The following is an 18640-nucleotide window of genomic DNA, read 5'->3' as shown; positions in this document are numbered from 1 at the left end:
GACGTTCCAGGGACCAGACAGCGAGTGAGTTCAAGGCACAGAGATGAAAAACAACGCGGTTTGGGAGAGCTGGTTCTTTGGTCGGCTAAGAGGGGATGAACTCAATGGCCAATAGGATTGGCCATGGCGAATCCCTCAGCAGGGCACGCACCGCACAAAGGTCCGAAGCGCGCGGGTAGCTTGAGGTCAAGATTACAGAGTCGCAGGAGCAAGAGAGGAAGGCTTAAAGAGCCAGACTGAGCAGCCAGGACTGGGGTGATGGGCGCTGGCCAGACAGGCCGCAGAATAAAGATGTAGCCCCGCCCCCAACCTAGGGAGGAGGACCGACCCTGTTCCCGTGCTCCCCCCGCAACCGCGTTCCCCACCCCCACCCCGCTTCCACCCCGGGAACCTTGGCGATGCTGGGCTAAGACCACCTCGGAATCCGGGATGACTTGTCCGGTGAACCTAGGGTTAGAGCCATCAGTTGGAAAGGCTGGGAGGGGCCTGGAGAAAAAGGGCGACCTTACTTGTGCACTCCCTCCTTGCCTCCCCCTCGGTCTCCCACTTGGTAGCACCTTCCTGATCCCCTTATCTCTAAGGCGCTCAGGGAAATGCCCCCCTGCGGGAGCCTTCTGGGAAATGCTGCCCTGGCCGCCCGGGAACCATGAGCCCTGCAGCCCCGGTAAGGAAGAGTTTTCTGTGACAGGAGGAAGGACCCAGGGCAGGGTGGGCACCCTTGCTACATAGGGGACGGGATAGAAGTCTTTTAGGCCCTGACAGCCTCTGGTCTCTAAATGACATCCTGTGGCTGCTGGTAGGTGTGGGTTTTCGGGTCTGAGCTATTGAAGGAAATGATCACAATCCGAGGTGATAAATACAGAAAGTCTTCCTTCTCCAGGTGGGCCCCCTCCAATCTATTCTTTACTGTGCCCTAGAGGGGCCTTTCCGACCCCCTAATCACACACCTCACTTCTCATTTTGAAACTCCCACCCCCAGCTCCAGTTACTGCGTCATAACATCCAAGCTCTCCACCTGTCGTGCAAGGCCTCTGTGCTGTTTCTTTGCAAATCCTGCAGCTCTACCGCCTGCCACTCCCCATGCCCTCCCCAGCCCTGAGCTCTATGTTGTAGACACACAGAAATGCTGGGCACTCTTCAACATCCTGACAGTGCTCATAGGGACCCTTCGGGTGGCCCTGGAAACTGCCACTCATCCTCCAAGGTGCCTTTCAGCCTCCTCTGGGAAGCTTTCCTGAACCCCTTGGGAAAAGTCAGGCTCATCTTTTCCATTGTTAAATCACACCCTGCGCTCCAGTTGCGTGTTTCCATGTAATCTCCCTCACTAGACTGGAAGCTGGGGATGGAAGGGGGAAGCATAAAAAAAAAACTTGCAACACTAGGACTTCTCCTTGCAACTTTACTCTTTTTTTCTAGGAACTGAGTTCACTGATTCTTAAGAAAAAGTATTTCATGATAAATGAGTGAACAAATGTCTTAATAGAAAAGTAAAATTGCAGGCGAGGCTGCTTCTGTTCGGCTCTAAAGGGGTAGACTACAAGTCCCAGCACGCCTCGGGTCAGCATCTCTCCACGCCACGCCCCCTCCCTGGGGGTGGGCAGGTCCGGAGGGCGGGGCCCGGGGGCAGCTGGGCTCCCAGGCACTGCCGGAGGAGAGAAATGCCCCAGGCTCTCCGGGGCACACAAAGCGCAGGCGCAGCGGGTTGGGTGGCAGCAGCATCGAGTAGTGGCCGCTTTGGCAGCAACATCCGCAACAGGTGTAGACCAGGTGGGTGCATCAAGGGGAGACTGGAAAGGGAGTCTGCACCTGGGCCTCTTGTCTGACTTGTGTTAAGACCGTGGAGAGGGCAGGGAGCGGCAAGAGGAACGGACAAGACCGGGCCTTCCAGCCCAGGTGTGCCAGCCCTTGTTACGCAGCAACAGGTGTGAGCAGGTGGGGGAGGGGTGGAGGCACCCGCTGGCAAGTGAGTCGCCCTCAGGAACAGAGGGCACCTACCTGGATTCCAGTGCAAGCTCCATCACATACATGGATGAGTCATTTGCCGCCCCCCGGTCTGTCCATCTGTAAAATAGGAGTAAAGCTTCCCTCCCTAACAGGGTTAGTGTGGGGACAGGGTGAGGAAGTAGTATGTGCGGTGACTTCCAAACTTGGCTGTACATTGCAATCATCTGAGGATCTTTGAAGAGTGCCAGGGCTTGCCTCCTGCCCTCAGACATTCTGATTTAATTGTTTGGAGTGTGGCCTGGCTTTGGGAGTTCTTGAAGCTCCTGCTGGCATAACAGTTGAAGCCAGGACTGCTGGGTGTGAGGCTGGGCTCCATTGCTTACTGATCAAGTGGCCCCGAACAACTGATTAGACCTCTCCGGCCCCGTTTCCTCATCTCTGAAATAGGAATAAGGACTGCAGGGAGGCTTAAATGAGATAATGAATGAAAGCACCGAGGCGGGTACTCGGACAGAGTGCTCCGTCCATCACAACTGCTGTTGAGCTGCTCTGTTAAGCACTTTGTAAACAGCTCTAGTGGGATCCAAATGGGAGGGAGGCTTTCCCCCGTGCATTGCTGTGATTCTAATATTCTGCACTTCCACATTGCAGAATCCCACGGTTCTAATACTTTAAGAGTCTCATGCTCCACAATAGAAGCATATTCTAATGTTTCAAGAGCTCCTGCAGCCTCTGCCTGCCTTGCAGACACACTTCTACTAAGCTAGAAACTGAGGCCAGGACAGAGGGGCAGGGAGGAGGGATGTGGCCAAGGTTACTGAGCTGAGGCTGGAATCCAGGCTCCTGGTCCCCGCCCCCACCCCACACCAACGGCTGGCTGCCCTGCTGACCCCACAAGGACAGTGCTCCCATTCTCTTCCTGAGCAGAGAATGGGGAGGAGGCCGAGGCTGCCTGGTGCTTGTTTTTTTACTAACCCTCCTTCAAACGTTTCCTGGGTGGTTCCCCTGGGGACGGCAGGGCTGGGGGCTTCTCTCCAGGGAGTTGCTGCTGAGGCCTGTCTCCTGTGGCTCCTCTGACAGGTCCCGCCTGACTCCGCCCTGGAAAGTCCTTTTGAAGAAATGGCCCTGCTGAGGGGCGGCTGGCTGTGGAGACAGAGTGAGTGATCCTGGGCCCCTGGTCCTGGGGCAGGGTGAGAGAAGTGACTTACTGGGCTTGCCACGGGGAACCCTTCTCCCAAGAAGCCAGGATGTTTTCATCCTTTCCTCTGACCACACTCTTTCCTCTGCTTGAAGGTCTTTCCCATTCCTGACTGAGTGGTAAACTTCCACTTGTTCTTCACCACTCATCTCAGATGGGCCCCTCCCTGAGGAGCCTTCCTTGGCTTTTCCTCCAGCCCCCACCCCTGCCCCTGCGGTAGTGTCAAGCTGGATTAGAGGCTCCCTTCTTGGTTCCCACCGTGCCTTACAGTGATCTCCTTATAACAGAACTGTCTTTATCTGTGGGTCTCCCTACTCCCTGACCCGACTGCCCCCAGTCTGCGAGCTTCTCAAGGGCAGGGGCTGGGTTTGACCCTCTGTGTGTCCACAGTCCCCCAACCCCAGGCTGGACATAGAACAATGTACAGAACAAAGTGAAAACTGCCTCTGTGCTTTGGAATCCACAAAGCCCTCAGAAGTTCTCTTATGTCTTTGCCCTTCCCTGTTAAGATTTCCAGTTGCAAAATGTCTGAAGCTAGGTGTCAGGCTTCCAGACCCACCTCTGACCAGAATCATCCTGGGACCCCTGGGACAGGCAGCCCCATGCCCCATCCCCCTGTCCATTCTCAGTTCATTCCATTCAGCAAACACTGAGCACAGGTCTCCCCAGGTTCCAGGACCTGTGTGGGGAGCTGCAACTCCCAGTTTGGTACAGGAGGCAGAGGCTACACAAATAACCATCACATGAGTCAGGGATGAGCGATAAGAGGCTGGCGCACTGGCTCACACCTGTAATCCCATCACTTTGGGAGGCTGAGCTGGGAGGATCGCTTGAGCCCAGGAATTTGATACTAGCCTGGACAACATGGTGAGACCCACTATCTCTACCAAAAATTAAAAATCAGCCAGGTGCAGTGGTGCATGCCTGATGACCCAGCTATTTAGGAGGCTGAAGTGGGAGGATCACTTGCTGCTGTGATCCATGTTTGCACCACTGCACTCCAGCCTGGGTGACAGAGCAAGACCCTATCTCAAAAAAGAGAGAGAGAGAGAAGATGGAGGCTCAAGGTAGGGAGAGGTCTTTGCCCTTGAAAAGACCTGGAGCTTGGCCTTAGAAGCTCCCAAGCAATGGGCCCCATTACTCATTTCCCCATTCAACGAATTTATTGAGCCTCTACTATGCATCAGGCCCAATGGGAGGTAGGCAGTGAGCAAGAGAGAAAGAGGTCCTGCCCTCATGGAGTAGATACACAAGAAAAAGGTGGTTATAACACTAGGGACTGAGGCTGAGGGGACTTGGGAGCCTGTCTGGGGCTCCTATCACCAGCAGGCTCTGGGACCAGCCTGCCTAGTGCATCTGGAATATTGTACAGGCTCCATTCTCCGCCGCTGGAAGCGAAACTGGTTTGCCCTGTGGATGGACGGAACTCTGGGATACTACCATGATGAGACAGCGCAGGACGAGGAGGACCGTGTGCTCATCCACTTCAATGTCCGTGACATAAAGATCGGCCAAGAGTGCCACGGTGAGCAGAAGCCCCTTCCTCTGTGGCACTGTGACTGTGGGCAGAGCCCTACCCCTGTGTCTGAGAATACCTGCAGTTGGAAGCCTCTTTGCAGCTTTCAGAGGCATTTCCCAGATGTTGCTTCTAAGCCTCTGTCAACTCCAATTTAGTTTGGTGTGAGTTAAGAAATAGGTCCTTGGCTGTGTGTGGTGACTCATGCCTGTAATTTCAGCACTCTGGGAGGCTGAAGTAGGAGGATCACTTGAGGTCAGGGGTTCTAGACCAGCCTGGGTAGCAAGACCATGTCTCTAAAAAAAAAAAATGGTGAGATGTGGTCACATATGCTTACTTGGGAGGTCAAGGCAGGAGAAGTGCTTGAGCCCAGGAGTTCAAGGCTGCAGTGAGCTATGATCCCAGTACTTTGAGAGGCTGAGGCATGTGGATCACTTGAGTCTGGGAGTTTAAGACCAGCTTGGGCAACATGGCAAAACCCCATCTTTACCAAAACAAAAACAAACAAAAGTTAGCCGGGTATGGTAGTGTGTGCCTGTGGTCCCAGCTACTCAAGAGGCTGAGGTGGGAGGATTGCTTGAGCCTGGAAGGCAGAGGTTGCAGTGAGTGTTCATGGTACTATACTACAGCCTGGGGGACAGAGCTAGACAGACAGACAGACAGACAGACAGAGAGAAAGAAAGAGAGAAAGAGAGAAAAAGAAAGAAAAGAAGAGAGAAGAAAAAAAAGAAAGAAAGAGAAAAAGAAAGAAAGAAAGCAAGGAAAAGAGAAATCAGTCCTTTAGTGCCTTTCTCCTCTGTGCTGTGTCTCAGAGGTGAGTCAGGAGCAGTTCCTGCCCTCCAGGCGCTAGTTACTGGATGAAGATGAAATGAAATTAGGAGGCTTAGAGTAGCTAAGTGGCCCAGAGTCACAGCAAATCTTCACATTCCTCCCCCAAGGCTCAGGCCACAGTTGTAACAGGGTAACTGGGAGGTATGCTGAGGGAAGCATCAGCATGGAAAGGTTGGAAAGTTTGGTATCATAGAGTAGAATCCCTGAGAGAGGATATGGGATCGGAGGAGGTTGGCAATGGCCAGTAAATAGCCCAAAGAAGTCAGTTCCTATTCCTGTTCCTGGTTTACTGGGGGGACCTGGGGCTTGTGCCTGTGGAAACCCATATATATGTGTCTGCTTCCAGATGTGCAGCCCCCAGAGGGCCGGAGCCGAGATGGCCTGCTCACTGTGAACCTACGGGAAGGCTCCCGCCTGCACCTATGTGCAGAGACCAAGGATGATGCCCTGTGAGTCACTCTCAGGAGAGGATGGGGTGGAATCTCGAGAAAGTGACGATGCACCCCCTTCTCATTGGGCCTTCTGACTCTCTGACAGTAGGAAGAGGGCACTGAAGCCAGTCAGCAAGGGTGTCTAATTGGAGGTGGGTGGAGTGGATTTGGAGGGCTCATGGTTGATTGGTATGGCACACAGTGGACTCCTCATGTGGTCTCAGATGAACTCGGGATTGCTGAGGAGAGGTATGCACACCTGCCTCAGGTGTCTGGTTCCTGGTCTTTAGCAGCCTCTGAGGTGAGCCCTCACCAAGGGTGATGCAAAGCAGCAGGGCAGCCTAGTGGCACCCTTGCTCCCCTCTGAGAAGATGCCCTGCGCTTCTGGTGGACTCTGATCTGAAGGGTAGCCCCAGACCTGCCTACAAAGGCAGTCAGCTATGTCCCAGGCAGGGGTACTCCAATGTCAGATGCATATCCACACGGCCAGCCTGGGTGTGTCCTCCTCAGGCACCGTCCGCTTACTCACATACCATCCCTTCCTACCCTCTGGCTGAGGGGTGCCTGGCCTTTGCGCTGGAGGAGAGTGAAAGAGATGGGTGTGTGGGAGTAGGGAAGCTGAGCTCCAGGCAGACAGCACAGAGCTGCCTTGTCCAACCCAGCAGGTGCCATGGCAACCAACAAAGGCCCAATTGTCCCGTGTCTGCTGGGCCTTCCTGGGACTCTGGGGTCAGAGCTTTGGGGAACTGTTTTGTTTGTAGATTTGGGGTGTGAGGGGGGCTGCGGCTAGAGCACCCACCCAGGAGTGTCAAAATCTGACATCCTCTGAGAGACCACCCAAGCCCCACCATCAACTGTGTAGATGAGGAAACTGGAACTTCTAGAGGAGACAAGAAGAATGAAATTAGGCTCACTTAGTGTTCCATCCATGTGACTGGGGCAGGGGAGGGGTCACCTTTGTCTTCCTGAGAGAGACAAGAGATCTCTCCTTTCATGAGAGACGGGCTTGAGGCTGGGTTGAAGAGGAAAATCTAAAATGTAGGGGCCCAATTTCCCTACCCCCAAACTCCCTCCTCATACTCTGATGGGATTTGCTTTGCAGAGCATGGAAGACAGCGCTGCTGGAGGCAAACTCCACCCCGGTGAGTCCCCCATTCTCTCACCTTCTCCCCACCACCTCTATGTGCCATGGAATCATGAGTGACTCAGACTCGGTCCCCACCTGCCAGAAGTTCTCAGTCTCATGTGTTTGCGTAGACTCTGATGCCTAAGTCCCAAGTGGGAAAGGATAGGGGACAGCCAACTGGTGCTCGGAGGAGAGAGAGAAGCCTCCATGGAGACTTGCTGGAGGGAGTGGCATGTGAGCTGGGGAAAAGGAACTGTCTTTTATCAAGCAACTGTTATGTGCCAGGCATGGTGCAGGTACCATTCCAGCTGCTCCTCACAACAGTCCTGTAAGGTTGGGGTTATTGTTCTCTCCCTGTAAGACTGAAACTCATTCATCAGCACAACAAAGATTTAGTGAGCTCCTACTATGGGCCAGGTGCTGTGCCAAGTGCCAGCGATCAGGGGTGAACCAAGGGGATGCGGGCTCTGCCCTCCTGTACTCAGCCTAGTGAGGAGCCAGACATGAAACGATTAATTATTCCATTTTAATAGTAATAAGGGCTCTGACAGGGATTTGCAGTGTCTGGCCCTTTCATCCAGGTGGTAGTTCAGGCGAGGCTTAAACTGAGAACTGAAGGATAAACAGAAATTGACCGGGTGAAAAGTGTGGGGCTAAGGTAAAGGGAATTCAGCATTCCCTGAATCCCCTTTGCTAAGCAGCATTCCAGCCAGAGGGATCAGCATGTGCAAAGGCTCTAAGAGAAGTTAAGATGTTGGCAAGTTGAGGAACAGAAGGACAGCTGGAGTAGCTGGTGCTTAAGGAGTGAGTGGGGAAGTGGGGAAGTGGGGAAGGAGGGTTGGCAGGACCGGGCCTTGTGGGCTATATGAAGGATGTTGGTTTCTGCTAAGAGCACCAGGGTGCCATGAAAAGTTTTTGAGCAGAGGGATGGCATGATCAGATCAGGTTAAATTTATATTTTTAAAAAGATACTTGTTGGCCAGGTGCAGTGACTCATGCCTGTAATCCCAGAACTTTGAGAGGCAGAGGCAGGCTAATCATCTGAGGTTGGGAGTTCAAGACCAGCCAGACCAACATGGAGAAACCCTGTCTCTACTAAAAATACAAAAATTAGCCAGGTATGGTGGCACATACCTGTAATCCTAGCTACTTGGGAGGCTGAGTCAGGAGAATTGCTTGAACCCAGGAGGTGGAGGTTTCAGCGAGCTGAGACTGTACCATTGCACTCCAGCCTGGGCAACAAGAGCAAAATTCCATCTCAAAAAAAAAGATAAAAAGACACTTGTAACATTTGGCATGTAAACAACAAAGAGTAGTCTGTCAGTTTATGAAATTTTGTTATGGAAAAAAGAAAAAAAGATAATCTGGCTGGTAGGTAGGGAAAGCATTGTAGAGGGCAACTGCAGACACCTAGAGGCCAGTTAGGAGGCTGGGACACTGTCCAGACAACAGACTGGAGATCTGGACTAAGGCCTTGCTGGCCGAGACAGGCTGACAAGTACAGGACATATTTAGGGGATGGAGTCAACAGAGCTTGTGACTGATGGAGGTGAGGGTTTCAAGAGCCACCCAAGGCCCATCTTGGCCTCCACTCCCATCTGCCTGACTCCAGAATCTGTGCTTGCTCTTTCTATGTGTGGCACAATGGAGGCCCTGCTCACCTACAGAGAAAGTCCACTGGGAAGCAGCAGGGGAGACCTGGATGCATTTAGAAACCCCCTCAGGCATCCACCTGCTGAGGGCCAGGCATCATGCTAAGCCCCTGGCATCAGTGACATTTCATCTTCCAACAACCCTGGCAGGGCAGGTGGGTGGAGGTTGGTATTTAGTCCCATTTTATAGATAAGGAAGCCGAGGTTCAGAGAGGGCAGGTGACTTGTCCAAAGCTTATAGTCTTAAGTCAGTGGAAAAGCCTATCATGGAACCTAGGTCAGTGATATTCTGAGAGGAGCACATTATCTGCAGAAGTAACTGCATGAGCAGGGACAGAGAAGTGATGTGTGCATGTGTGTGTGTGCACAAGTATGTGTGCACATATGCATGTGTCTAAGGGCCCAGAGTCTGCTTGGCTGGAGAGCAATTCATGGGGTGAATAAAACAGGAGAGTGACCTCTGAGGTCATCGGGGCCAGCTCACTATGGGCTTCAAAGTCCAGTTGTAGGAAATGGACTTTTCCTGAGGCCTGTAGGGAGCAAAAAAGGGCATTCAGCAGTGAGGGCTGAGGTCAGATTTTGGGGGACAGACTCAGGCTTCCAAGTGGCGGGTGAATTGGAGGAAGCTGGGAGTAAGGAGGTTATAGCAGTAGTCTGCCGGGTGGAGGGTCCCCAGTTGGGCTACCTTGGCTCTGAGCTCCAAAGCTTCTTTATGTGGGTCGAATCAGTTCCACCAAAGAGAGGTCGAGGGAAGGAAGCACGGGCGACCATCTGCACTCTGTGACTCTATGAAGCGGCCTCGTCTTTCTCTGCCTGTCCACCTCCTGTGGCTCTCCTGACCATCTTCTGTGGCTCTCCTGACCCTTCTCTCTGCTCCGACCTCTGTTCTATCTCCCATATTCCACATACACACATCCCTCTGGGCCTGGGCTTACTAGAGTAGGGGCGTGTGTCTGCTTGTCTCTGTGTGTTCACCTCTGTGTATATGGGCTTCTCTCTGTAGCCTGTGTGGGAATGACCTGCTCTTTGTCCTCTGACATGCTGCAATTCATACCTCACTCCGGGTGGAGGCTCCAGGAGCCCCTAACACCAGTTTACTGGGAACACAGGGCCTGGGGCCATAGCCAGGGACGAGGCTGGGGGTGAAGCGGACCAGGTGGGCTAGAGGACAGATGGGAGTCACCCTGTCCTCCCTGGAGACTGGAAACCCCAGCAGCATGAAATAGGGGAGGGTGGGCTAATTCTGGAAAGAGACTACTTGTCCTTTTCTGTGTAACTTTGGCAGTCATCAGCCTTCTCTGAGCCTCCCCTGTTACCATGAGAGCTGAGGAGAAAGAGGACACTCCCTGCCACAGCCCAGCTGACGGAGGGCTCTGGTAGGGTCTGAAAAGAGCTCTGAGTCTCTTCAGGTGTAGAGGGCCTCTGACACCCCCTCCCTCCCCCTTCTTGGGTTTCTGTGGCTTGAGCAGGCCCCAGCTGGAGCCACCGTCCCTCCCAGGAGCCGCCGGGTTTGCTCCAAGGTCAGGTGTGTGACCCGCTCGTGGAGCCCCTGTAAGGTTGAGAGGCGGATCTGGGTAAGTGCTGGCTCGGCCCTCCCTGCCTCCACACTGGCCACCAGGATGAGCCTCCAAAACCCAGCCTAGTCACATCCCTTCCCTGTGACAAACATTCCATGGCTCCCTGTCACCCACAGGACACCAACCAACTGCTCTGCTGTACCCTCTGCTCCCAGCCACACCAGACCTTTTCCCTCTGCCAACCTTTGCACATGCTGTTCCCTCTGCCAGTGAGACCTGTTTCCTCATTCACCTGACAAACTGATACCCATCCTGTAAGGCCCACCTCCTCAGTGGGGACTTCCCAGACCATCAGCATTATCATTCCCTCCCACAGCCTAGTGGCACTAAGGCTTAGTACTTTCTTTGATCTGCCTGGTTTCAGAGCTGGTTTATTCCTGGCTGTAGTCTTCCATAAGGCCTAGAACTTCCTCCAAGGCAAGGACCACGCCTGATTGCACTGCCTCTATGGAGCTTGGCACAAGGCTAGGTGTATGGCACATGCTTAATTAGTGCTCAGTGATGGGGAGTCTATGCTGACCCTTCTTACACAGTGGGGCTCAGGGAATGTTCACTGGGTGAGCAAAGGAAGGAAGTAAGGAGTACAAACTTCTTTTATAGCAATACTACTACATAGTCTAATTTAGTCTAGGTCTGTCTTCACTTACCCTGAATATTTCTTGAAGGCAGGATTTCAGCCTGAATCTTTTCTTTGTCCCTGTGCTCAGCACAGGGCCTGGCATGGGGTAGGTTGCAGGAAGGGGCTTAAGTGAGAGTACCTGTGATCTTACAGTCAACTGGGAGCTCTTCTTACACAGTGGGGCTCAGTGTGGCTGTGTATCAGGATTGCTTAGGAACTTACAAGCAATAACAACAAGTATTCATGTCCTACCTCTGGATGTCCTAATTTCAGAGATCTAGCATGGGGCCTAGACCTAGGAAACCTGTAGTTTGAACCAGTCTCCTGGCTGGGCACAGTGGCTGATGGCTGTAATCCCAGCACTTTGGAAGGCTGAGGTGGGTGGATCACTTGAGGTCAAGAGTTCGAGACCAGCCTGGCCAACATGGTGAAACTCCATCTCCACTAAAAGTACTAAAGTTAGCAAGACATCATGGCAGGCACCTGTAATCCCAGCTACTCAGGAGGCTGAACTCGGGAGGCAGAGGTTGCAATGAGCCAAGATCACGCCACTGTACTCCAGTCTAGGCAACAGAGTAAGACTTCATCTCAAAAAAAAAAAAATCTATCTCCAAATTGTCCAAATAAATAAATTGTCTCCTGATGATTCTGATGTGCAGAATCACTAAGCCTACAAGTGCTTGGGCTACCAAGTTGTATAGATGTGACATCGTTAGATCCTCAGTGTCTTGGAGAGGTTACCTAACTTGATCAGGGTCACTCAACTCATCAGTGGCAGGTCTGGGACTCCCAGCTCATCATTCTGAGGTATTCTTCATGCCTAAAAAAATAGGATTTAACAGACTGTAAACCTAATAACACAACAGCTCAGCTAAGGGGAGTCATTTGTATGCGACCCCCTGTTTGGTCAACACTGGTGCTATCCAAAAAGTAGCTGAGCCTCTGGAGAGGGAGAGGCAGGCTCAAACCCTCAGGTTCTGCCCATGGGTCCCTGGGCCATCCCCACTTGTTGCCAGGTGACTTACAGGAGTTTACTTCTGGGCCTCCCAGACCTGAAGAGTAAAAACAGGTGCCCTAGAGGGACATGGGATGCTCCACCCTCTCCAGGGCCTCTCAAGGCCACTGACTCACTATGCAGCAGCAGGGCAAGGTGGAGGCCCTGAACCTCAACTTCCCCACCAATAAAATTGGATCTGAGAACTTAGAACCCTCCAGCCCCTTTTAGACTTGAAGCCTGGATCCCTGGCACTGCCTACCAGAAATCCCTATTAGATCACTGATGGGGAGGGAGCACCATAGAGTTCACTGATGTGTAACATTGCTTGTCTGAGCCTCTTGCATTGTCTTGGGACTGTTTGTTTTCCCTGACTTGAAACTGAACTCAGAATTGGGCAACCTTAATTCCAGTCTGGCCTTGTATTTGATTCATTGGAATAAATTTAATAAATATTTATTAGGTACCTGCCATGTTCCATTCAGATCTGATTAGACCCAGTCTCTGCCCTCACAGGTGTCTCCCGGTCTGATGGGAGAGACGTACATGCACAGGTACACAGTGGGAAGATAGCATGATCGGTGCTGTGATGCAGGGACATCCAAGGGCTGTGGGTGTCCAGACGGGAGAACCTGAGGTTCAGGGAGTGATGCTTGAGTTGAGTCTGAAAGACAGGTGGGGTACTTGAATGAGAAAGGTAAGAAGCACATCCCTATCAAAGGAAAACAGCATGATAATTGAAATCACAAGGTGTGCTTGGAGACCTTCCCCTTACCACCAAACTTCTTGAAAGAGATGTCATGACATGCAGATTGCATCCTTCACCTCTCAGCCTTTCTTCAACCCTTCATAGCTTGGTTTTTTCCTACTCAGCAACCCTGAAAAGTTTTTTCAAGGTCACTCACAGCTTCCAAGTTGCTAAAACCAGTCACCTATTCTCTTGGCATTGGGCAAAAGAATGTACAGAAGAACATATTTCGAAGGTAAAATCACAAGACCTGCTGGCCGGTGTGTCTAAAGTGAATGTGCAAAGACAAGGGCAACAACCTGCTTTCTTTCCTTCTTTCTTTTTCCTTTTTTTGAGACAGGATCTCCCTCTGTTGCTCAGGTTGGAATACGTGGTGCAAATGCTGCTCAGTGTAGCCTCTACCTCCTGGGCTCAATCGATCCTCCGGCCTCAGTTTCCCAAATACCTGGGTCCACAGGCATGCACCACCACACTCAGCTAATTTTTTTTTTTTTTTTTTTTGAGACAGAGTTGTGCTCTTGTTGCCCAGGCTGGAGCACAATGGCACAATCTTGGCTCACTGCAACCTCTGCCTCCTGGGTTCAAGCAATTTTCCTGCCTCAGCCTCCTGAGTAGCTGGGATTACAGGCATGTACCACCACACCTGGCTAATTTTGTGTTTTCAGTAGAGATGGGATTTTTCCATGTTGACCAGGCTGGTCTCTAACTCCTGACCTCAGGTGATCCACCCACTTTGGCCTCCTAAAGTGCTAGGAGTACAGGCATGAGCCACTGTGCCTGGCCTCGCTCAGCTAATTTTTAAATTTTTTGTAGATACAGGTTCTTGCCATGTTGCCCTGACTGGTCTTGAACTCCTGCATTCAAGCAATCCTTCTGCCTCGCTCTCCCGAAGTGCTGGAATTACAGGCATGAGCCACTGTGCCTGGTCTTTCTTGATTTGAGTGCATGGTGATGGCATGTACTGAGAAAAGCATTTATGAGGCTGGGCACTTTGGGAGGCTGAGGTGGGCAGATCACCTGAGGTCAGGCTGATCAACACAGTGAAACCCTGTTTCTACTAAAAATACAAAAAAAAATTAGCCAGGTGTGGTGGCGGGAACCTGTACTCCCAGCTACTTGTGAGGCTTAGGCAGGAGAATTGCTTAAACCTGGGAGGTGGAGGTTGCAGTGAGCTGATACTGTGCCACTGCACTCCAGCCTGGGCAACAAGAATGAAACTCTGTCTCAAAAAAAAAAAAAAAAAAAAAAAAAAAAAAAGGATTTATAAGAAGAGCAGCAGGTTTCAGGTTTAGCATATGGAGCAATGTTGCAATCACCTTGAGATGAGTGGAGTTTGAGACTCCTGGACTTCTAAGGGGAGCTGGACTGTTCAGTTGTGAATCCTGGTTAGAGAGAGACAGGATGGAAGGGGGCTAAGAGGAAAGATCCAGAAGAGAAGGGGATCATGAGCCCTCTCCAGGTCTGCTGCCTCATGGGTAAAATGAGGGGTTTGGAGCTTCCATTTAATTCAGCACACAGTTCTTGGTTCCTGATATGCACTAGGCCCTGCTGGTGACATGAATGAATCAGAGTCCTCACCTAGAGGTAGCTTGCATTTGGGCCACAAGAAAGGCCAGGAGAAAGGATAGCAACAAGAGGCACAAGCAAAGTCCAAAGAATTCAGGAAAAAAAATCATTCTTCCTGAGATTAGGAGCTTCCTGGAGTGGAGTGGGTGACCTCTGAGCTAGGCTTTGAAGGATGGGTGGAAATCTAATGGGAGAGAGGGAGGGCAGGAAGTACATTCCAGAGAGAAGACTGACAGTTCTCTGAGCCTCAGTCCCCAACCCTATGGCTATGTGGAGCTAATACCTGCTTTAAGGATTAGAAGCGGTAACACATGTGATCACTTCCTTCAGGACCTGGTACATAGTGGGTGCTCGATAATCGTTACAGCCTAGTGCAGCCTAACAATTTTTGGTCATTGATGGACCACATATACAATGGTGGTTCCATAAGATTATAATGGAGCTGAAACTTTCCTATTACCTAGTGATGTTGTAGCTGTCATAATGTTGTAAGGCAATGCATTACGTTTTCTATGTTTATATATGTTTAGTTAGATGCACAAATGCTTACCATTGTGTTACAGTTGCCTACAGTATTCAGGACAGTAGCCTGCAGTACAGGTTGGTAGGCTAGGAGCAATAGGCTATACCACATAGCTTAGGTGTGTGCCATCTAGGTTTGTGTAAGTACACTCTATGATATTCACATGACAACTAAAATTGCCTAAGGATGCATTTCTCAGACTGTATCCCTGTTGTTTAAGAGATGCATAACTGTATTTTAGTTACTCCTCATCCCTATCCTTCCTTTCCCTTCCTTCCTCCCCAACCCCTGTTTATTTCCTGGGCCTGGGGCTTGGCCATGTTCCCCTCCTTGTGAGTGGCAGAGCTGGGTCTCTCAAAGTGGGATAATTATAGAGCTGCTAGCAAATATTAGACTATGAAGAGAAGTTGGGAGCCATGGAGAATTTTTTGAGCTAGATGGAAGGCCAGGGTAGGAGAATGGACATCTCTGGGAGCTGGATGCAGGGCGGAAGTTTTAGAGTACAGGGATTGTGGACCTTGTGGGGAAGGCAGGGCCTTTCTCCAAGAGCTTCCTGGTGGCTGGAGGCCCATTTCTAAACTTGAGAAGGCAGCTCCAAGGATCCCAGAGAGGCCTGAGCCAGGCATGGGGGTAGGGGACCAAACCCGGGCCAGGGAGTTCCTGAGCATCTGACTTGCCTGAATTCTCCAGGTGCGCGTCTACAGCCCATACCAAGACTACTATGAGGTGGTGCCTCCCAACGCACACGAGGCCACGTATGTCCGCAGCTACTACGGGCCGCCCTACGCAGGTAAGTCTCCAGCGTGCCCCGGGGCTTGCCTTGATCCAGCACTGTCTCAGCCACGGTCCAACCAGGCTTCATCTTTAGTGTACAGGATTTTCCCAGGCAGAACCCTCTGCAAGCCCGTCCCCATGCCGAGACTGGGATAGCCCTGGGACCAGCATTCCTCCAGAGCTGACCTCATCCCTCCAGGCTGGCTCCTTTCAGCCCTGCAGTCTGAAATACCTATTCCTGAGCCGGTAGCGGCCCCTGGTGGCTGCTGCAGGAATGGCCACCTCCTCCCTCCTTGCTCTAGAGCCTGGTGGTCGGGAACGCCCAAGCGTTAGATGCCCCTTGGTTGTGCTCAGCGATCTCAGGGTTTCCTTGCCGCTCCGCCGTAGCTCGCCGTAGCGGACCCCTAGGTTACGGGACGTCCGTAGCAGATCCAAGGCCTAGGAGCCATGGGTGGAGCTCTTCCTGGAACAGGAAGATTACATGAGCAAGGATCTGTTTTTTTTGACTGGGGAGTAGGAGAATGGGCTCGGCGCCTTATACTGGGTTGAGCTGCAGGAAGGGGACGAAGATCACTCTACTCCCACCTCTTAAGTCTCTATCTGTGCTGTCTCCCTCTGCAGGCCCCGGTGTGACGCACGTGATAGTGCGGGAGGATCCCTGCTACAGCGCCGGCGCCCCTCTGGCAATGGGCATGCTTGCGGGAGCCGCCACTGGGGCAGCGCTTGGTTCGCTCATGTGGTCGCCCTGCTGGTTCTGAGCCCTGGGACTCGGAGCACTGGCCCCTGCGCTTAGACTGCTAGACCCCTCTTTCTCCTGGATCTCACCCTCCACCATCCAAGTCCTTTCCCACTTTGGCCCTATTCTCTCCATTAGTTCCTTCCAGGTTTGGACCATTCTCCCGACTCCCTACCCTCACTACCCACATGGGAAGAAGCTATCGTCCCAGGTACAAACATAGCTTGAAGTCTCCACATCTACTGCCAGACACCCCCAAAATCTGTTATAGACATTTTGGATAAATTTCCTCTAACACACCAGGGCACAGCCAATACTTTAATTGGCTTGGAGTTCCCCAGGCGCTGTAGACGCGACATGAATCCGGCTTTCAGGGCTCTCTGCTCTCTCCTCAGGGAGCTTGAGGCCTCATAGGGAGAACAGGAGTAAACAAGCACTTGACAAAGCTGCAGAGTTATCAGTCCTTTGACAAGAACAGGTGGGGCAGGGAGCAAGGCAGGTAGGCTGGAAAAACGGTTATTGGCAAGTGTGCAGAGCCGTGAACGTCATCACATGTCCAAGGAATTAAATGGGAGTTCATTTGGGCTGGGGTGGAGGCTGGGTTCAGACCACGGTGGGCCTTCAGGCTAAGGAGCTTCCTGGGTGAAAGGGGAGATGTGAGCCTTCTCTGGAGGGAAGTTTCGTGATTGCATCTATCATTAATATATTGCCTGTTTTGTTGATACTGACACATGCTCATACCCAAAACATCCCCGAGTTAAGTCCCATCCTTCCCACAACCAGCTTCCTGGGTCCCCTGGTACCCTTGATAACAATTGAGCTGAACGTGGGGGCCCCTGGTTGGGGAACAGGTGAGTTCTATTTGAGACTTCCAACCTAGAAAGCGGCCTCCATCCAGAAATGCCTCTCACACTAGGAGCTCAGCCCTCTCTTCACAGCTGTGACTGTCACCATCTCAGGCTTTGTCTCATCCTTCATTCTGAGGGAGATGGCAGTGTTCTCCTTTGAGGCCTGATCCACCTTTACACCAGCCCAGGAAGCCTCCATGTGTGCCTGCCCTCAGGTGGTCCACCAGTTTCCCCCTTTGGTTCCCTTCCAGTCTCTTTCCAGCTTCTGTTCCAATCCCCAGTAGAAATGCTAACATCCCTGCCTGGTAGCCAAAGTAGCCCACTGAAGTTCCCGGGAATGGGGGCTCCATTAGTTCCGCTGCAGAGAGTAATAAAGATTTGGTTGGCTCTAGCACTGGCTGTGGCTTGCTTCGTTCCCCCAGGAGGCCCTGTTTCCCTCTCCATGACCCAGCAGCTACTAGTGCCTTCTCTGGTCTAGTAAAAAAAGAGTGTGGATTTTGAGATCAGGTAGAACTGTGACAGCATGTTAGCTGAGTCATTTGAGGAAGTCAACCTTTCTGGATTTTGTCTTCCCTACACTTAAGTTAGCTGTTGAAGTTGACCATTCCTGAAGGCTCAAGAGGAGAGACTACCTCAGAGTCTGTTGTCTGAGCTGATGGATGATCCAAGCCAGGTTCTGCCTGCTTTCTGAGAATCCTATGGTGTTGGGGTCTTTTCCAGTAGGTTCCGATCCTTCTAGAGTTGAATCAATGAATTGTTCTCATAGAATACCAGGTGGCCAGGGAAGGAAACACCACCCTCCTGCATCAGGGCTCTTGAAGCTGTAAGATAGAACCCCCCTGCTCAAACTGATTTAAGTCAAAGAGAAAACACTGAGCCACATAACTGAGAAGTCCAAGAGCTGTGTGATCCAGGGACTCAAACAGTGTCACTTAGACATTGCTTTGTTTCCATCTTTACACTTGCAGGGTTGGCTCATTTGGAAGCTGCAGTGATGTTCAGCAGCTCCAGGCTAATGCCCTCCTGAGTTCAAGCCCAGCCAAGAGAATTTCTCTTCCTCTAACAGTATGATTTAAAGTCCTGAGCCTGGTGGGCATCAATCTAAATTGGGTCCTGTGGCCATCCCCACATCAACCCCAGTGGCCTAAAAAGGATGGTCTAAAATAATAGGGCTTACAGCATGGGTGGGGTGGTGTCCTAAAGGAAATTTAGGGCACTGTTCCCAGAAGTAGGATGAGTAGATGAAAGCCAGTTGGCAAAAACATCAGGTATCCACCTCAGCCACAGTTCCAGAGACACCAACTTAGAGGGGAGACATATATATAAACAGCAATGATTGAATGAGGTTACAGAGGAATGTGGTGCAGTTGGAGCTCTGAAGAGGAGGCTTGCAACTCTGCCAAGGGAACTAGGAAAAGCTTTGGGACAGTAAGTGGAAATTTAGTCTGAACCTTGAAAAATGAGTAGGAGTTTGCCAATCTGAGAAAGGTGGGCGAGCTTTCCACACAGAAAGAACAGATGGAAGAAATGGTATGAGCAAAGGCCTTAGAGGCTTGA

The 18640-nt window shown here is 51.6% G+C and overlaps 1 protein-coding gene and 1 long non-coding RNA gene across 6 annotated transcripts; one reads left to right on the top strand and one right to left on the bottom strand.

The window, feature by feature from the left end:
* The first annotated feature begins 616 nt into the window (after positions 1-616).
* On the top strand, positions 617-17474 carry PLEKHB1 (pleckstrin homology domain containing B1). 5 transcript variants are annotated; one of them, XM_035265497.2, is made up of 8 exons: positions 617-664; positions 3025-3100; positions 4515-4667; positions 5836-5938; positions 7023-7062; positions 10168-10272; positions 15416-15515; positions 16121-17474. In XM_035265497.2, the coding sequence occupies exons 1-8, from the start codon at positions 647-649 to the stop codon at positions 16255-16257; spliced, it is 732 nt and encodes a 243-aa protein (XP_035121388.1). In that variant the 5' UTR covers positions 617-646; the 3' UTR covers positions 16258-17474. The 5 variants fall into 5 exon arrangements, with proteins under 5 accessions (XP_035121388.1, XP_035121390.1, XP_017833291.2 ...); XM_017977802.4 differs by lacking the exon at positions 617-664 and adding an exon at positions 1626-1767; XM_035265498.3 differs by lacking the exon at positions 617-664 and adding an exon at positions 2855-2899.
* LOC128929145 (uncharacterized) lies at positions 10631-12557 on the bottom strand. Its single transcript, XR_008475161.2, has 2 exons — positions 12356-12557; positions 10631-11714 (listed from the first exon to the last, which is right to left on the bottom strand). It is a non-coding gene; the product is annotated as an uncharacterized LOC128929145 (long non-coding RNA).
* Positions 17475-18640: the final 1166 nt, after the last annotated feature.

This window comes from Callithrix jacchus, chromosome 10, assembly GCF_049354715.1.
Source record: "Callithrix jacchus isolate 240 chromosome 10, calJac240_pri, whole genome shotgun sequence".
NCBI lineage: Eukaryota > Metazoa > Chordata > Mammalia > Primates > Cebidae > Callithrix > Callithrix jacchus.
Note: the sequence above shows the minus strand (reverse complement) of the source record. Positions and strands in the feature narration are given on the sequence as shown.

Coding starts and splice junctions, on each gene's coding strand:
- PLEKHB1 (XM_035265497.2), top strand. Junction 5,939..7,022: donor GAGACCAAGGATGATGCCCT/GTGAGTCACTCT, acceptor TTTGCTTTGCAG/AGCATGGAAGACAGCGCTGC. Junction 10,273..15,415: donor AGGTTGAGAGGCGGATCTGG/GTAAGTGCTGGC, acceptor TGAATTCTCCAG/GTGCGCGTCTACAGCCCATA.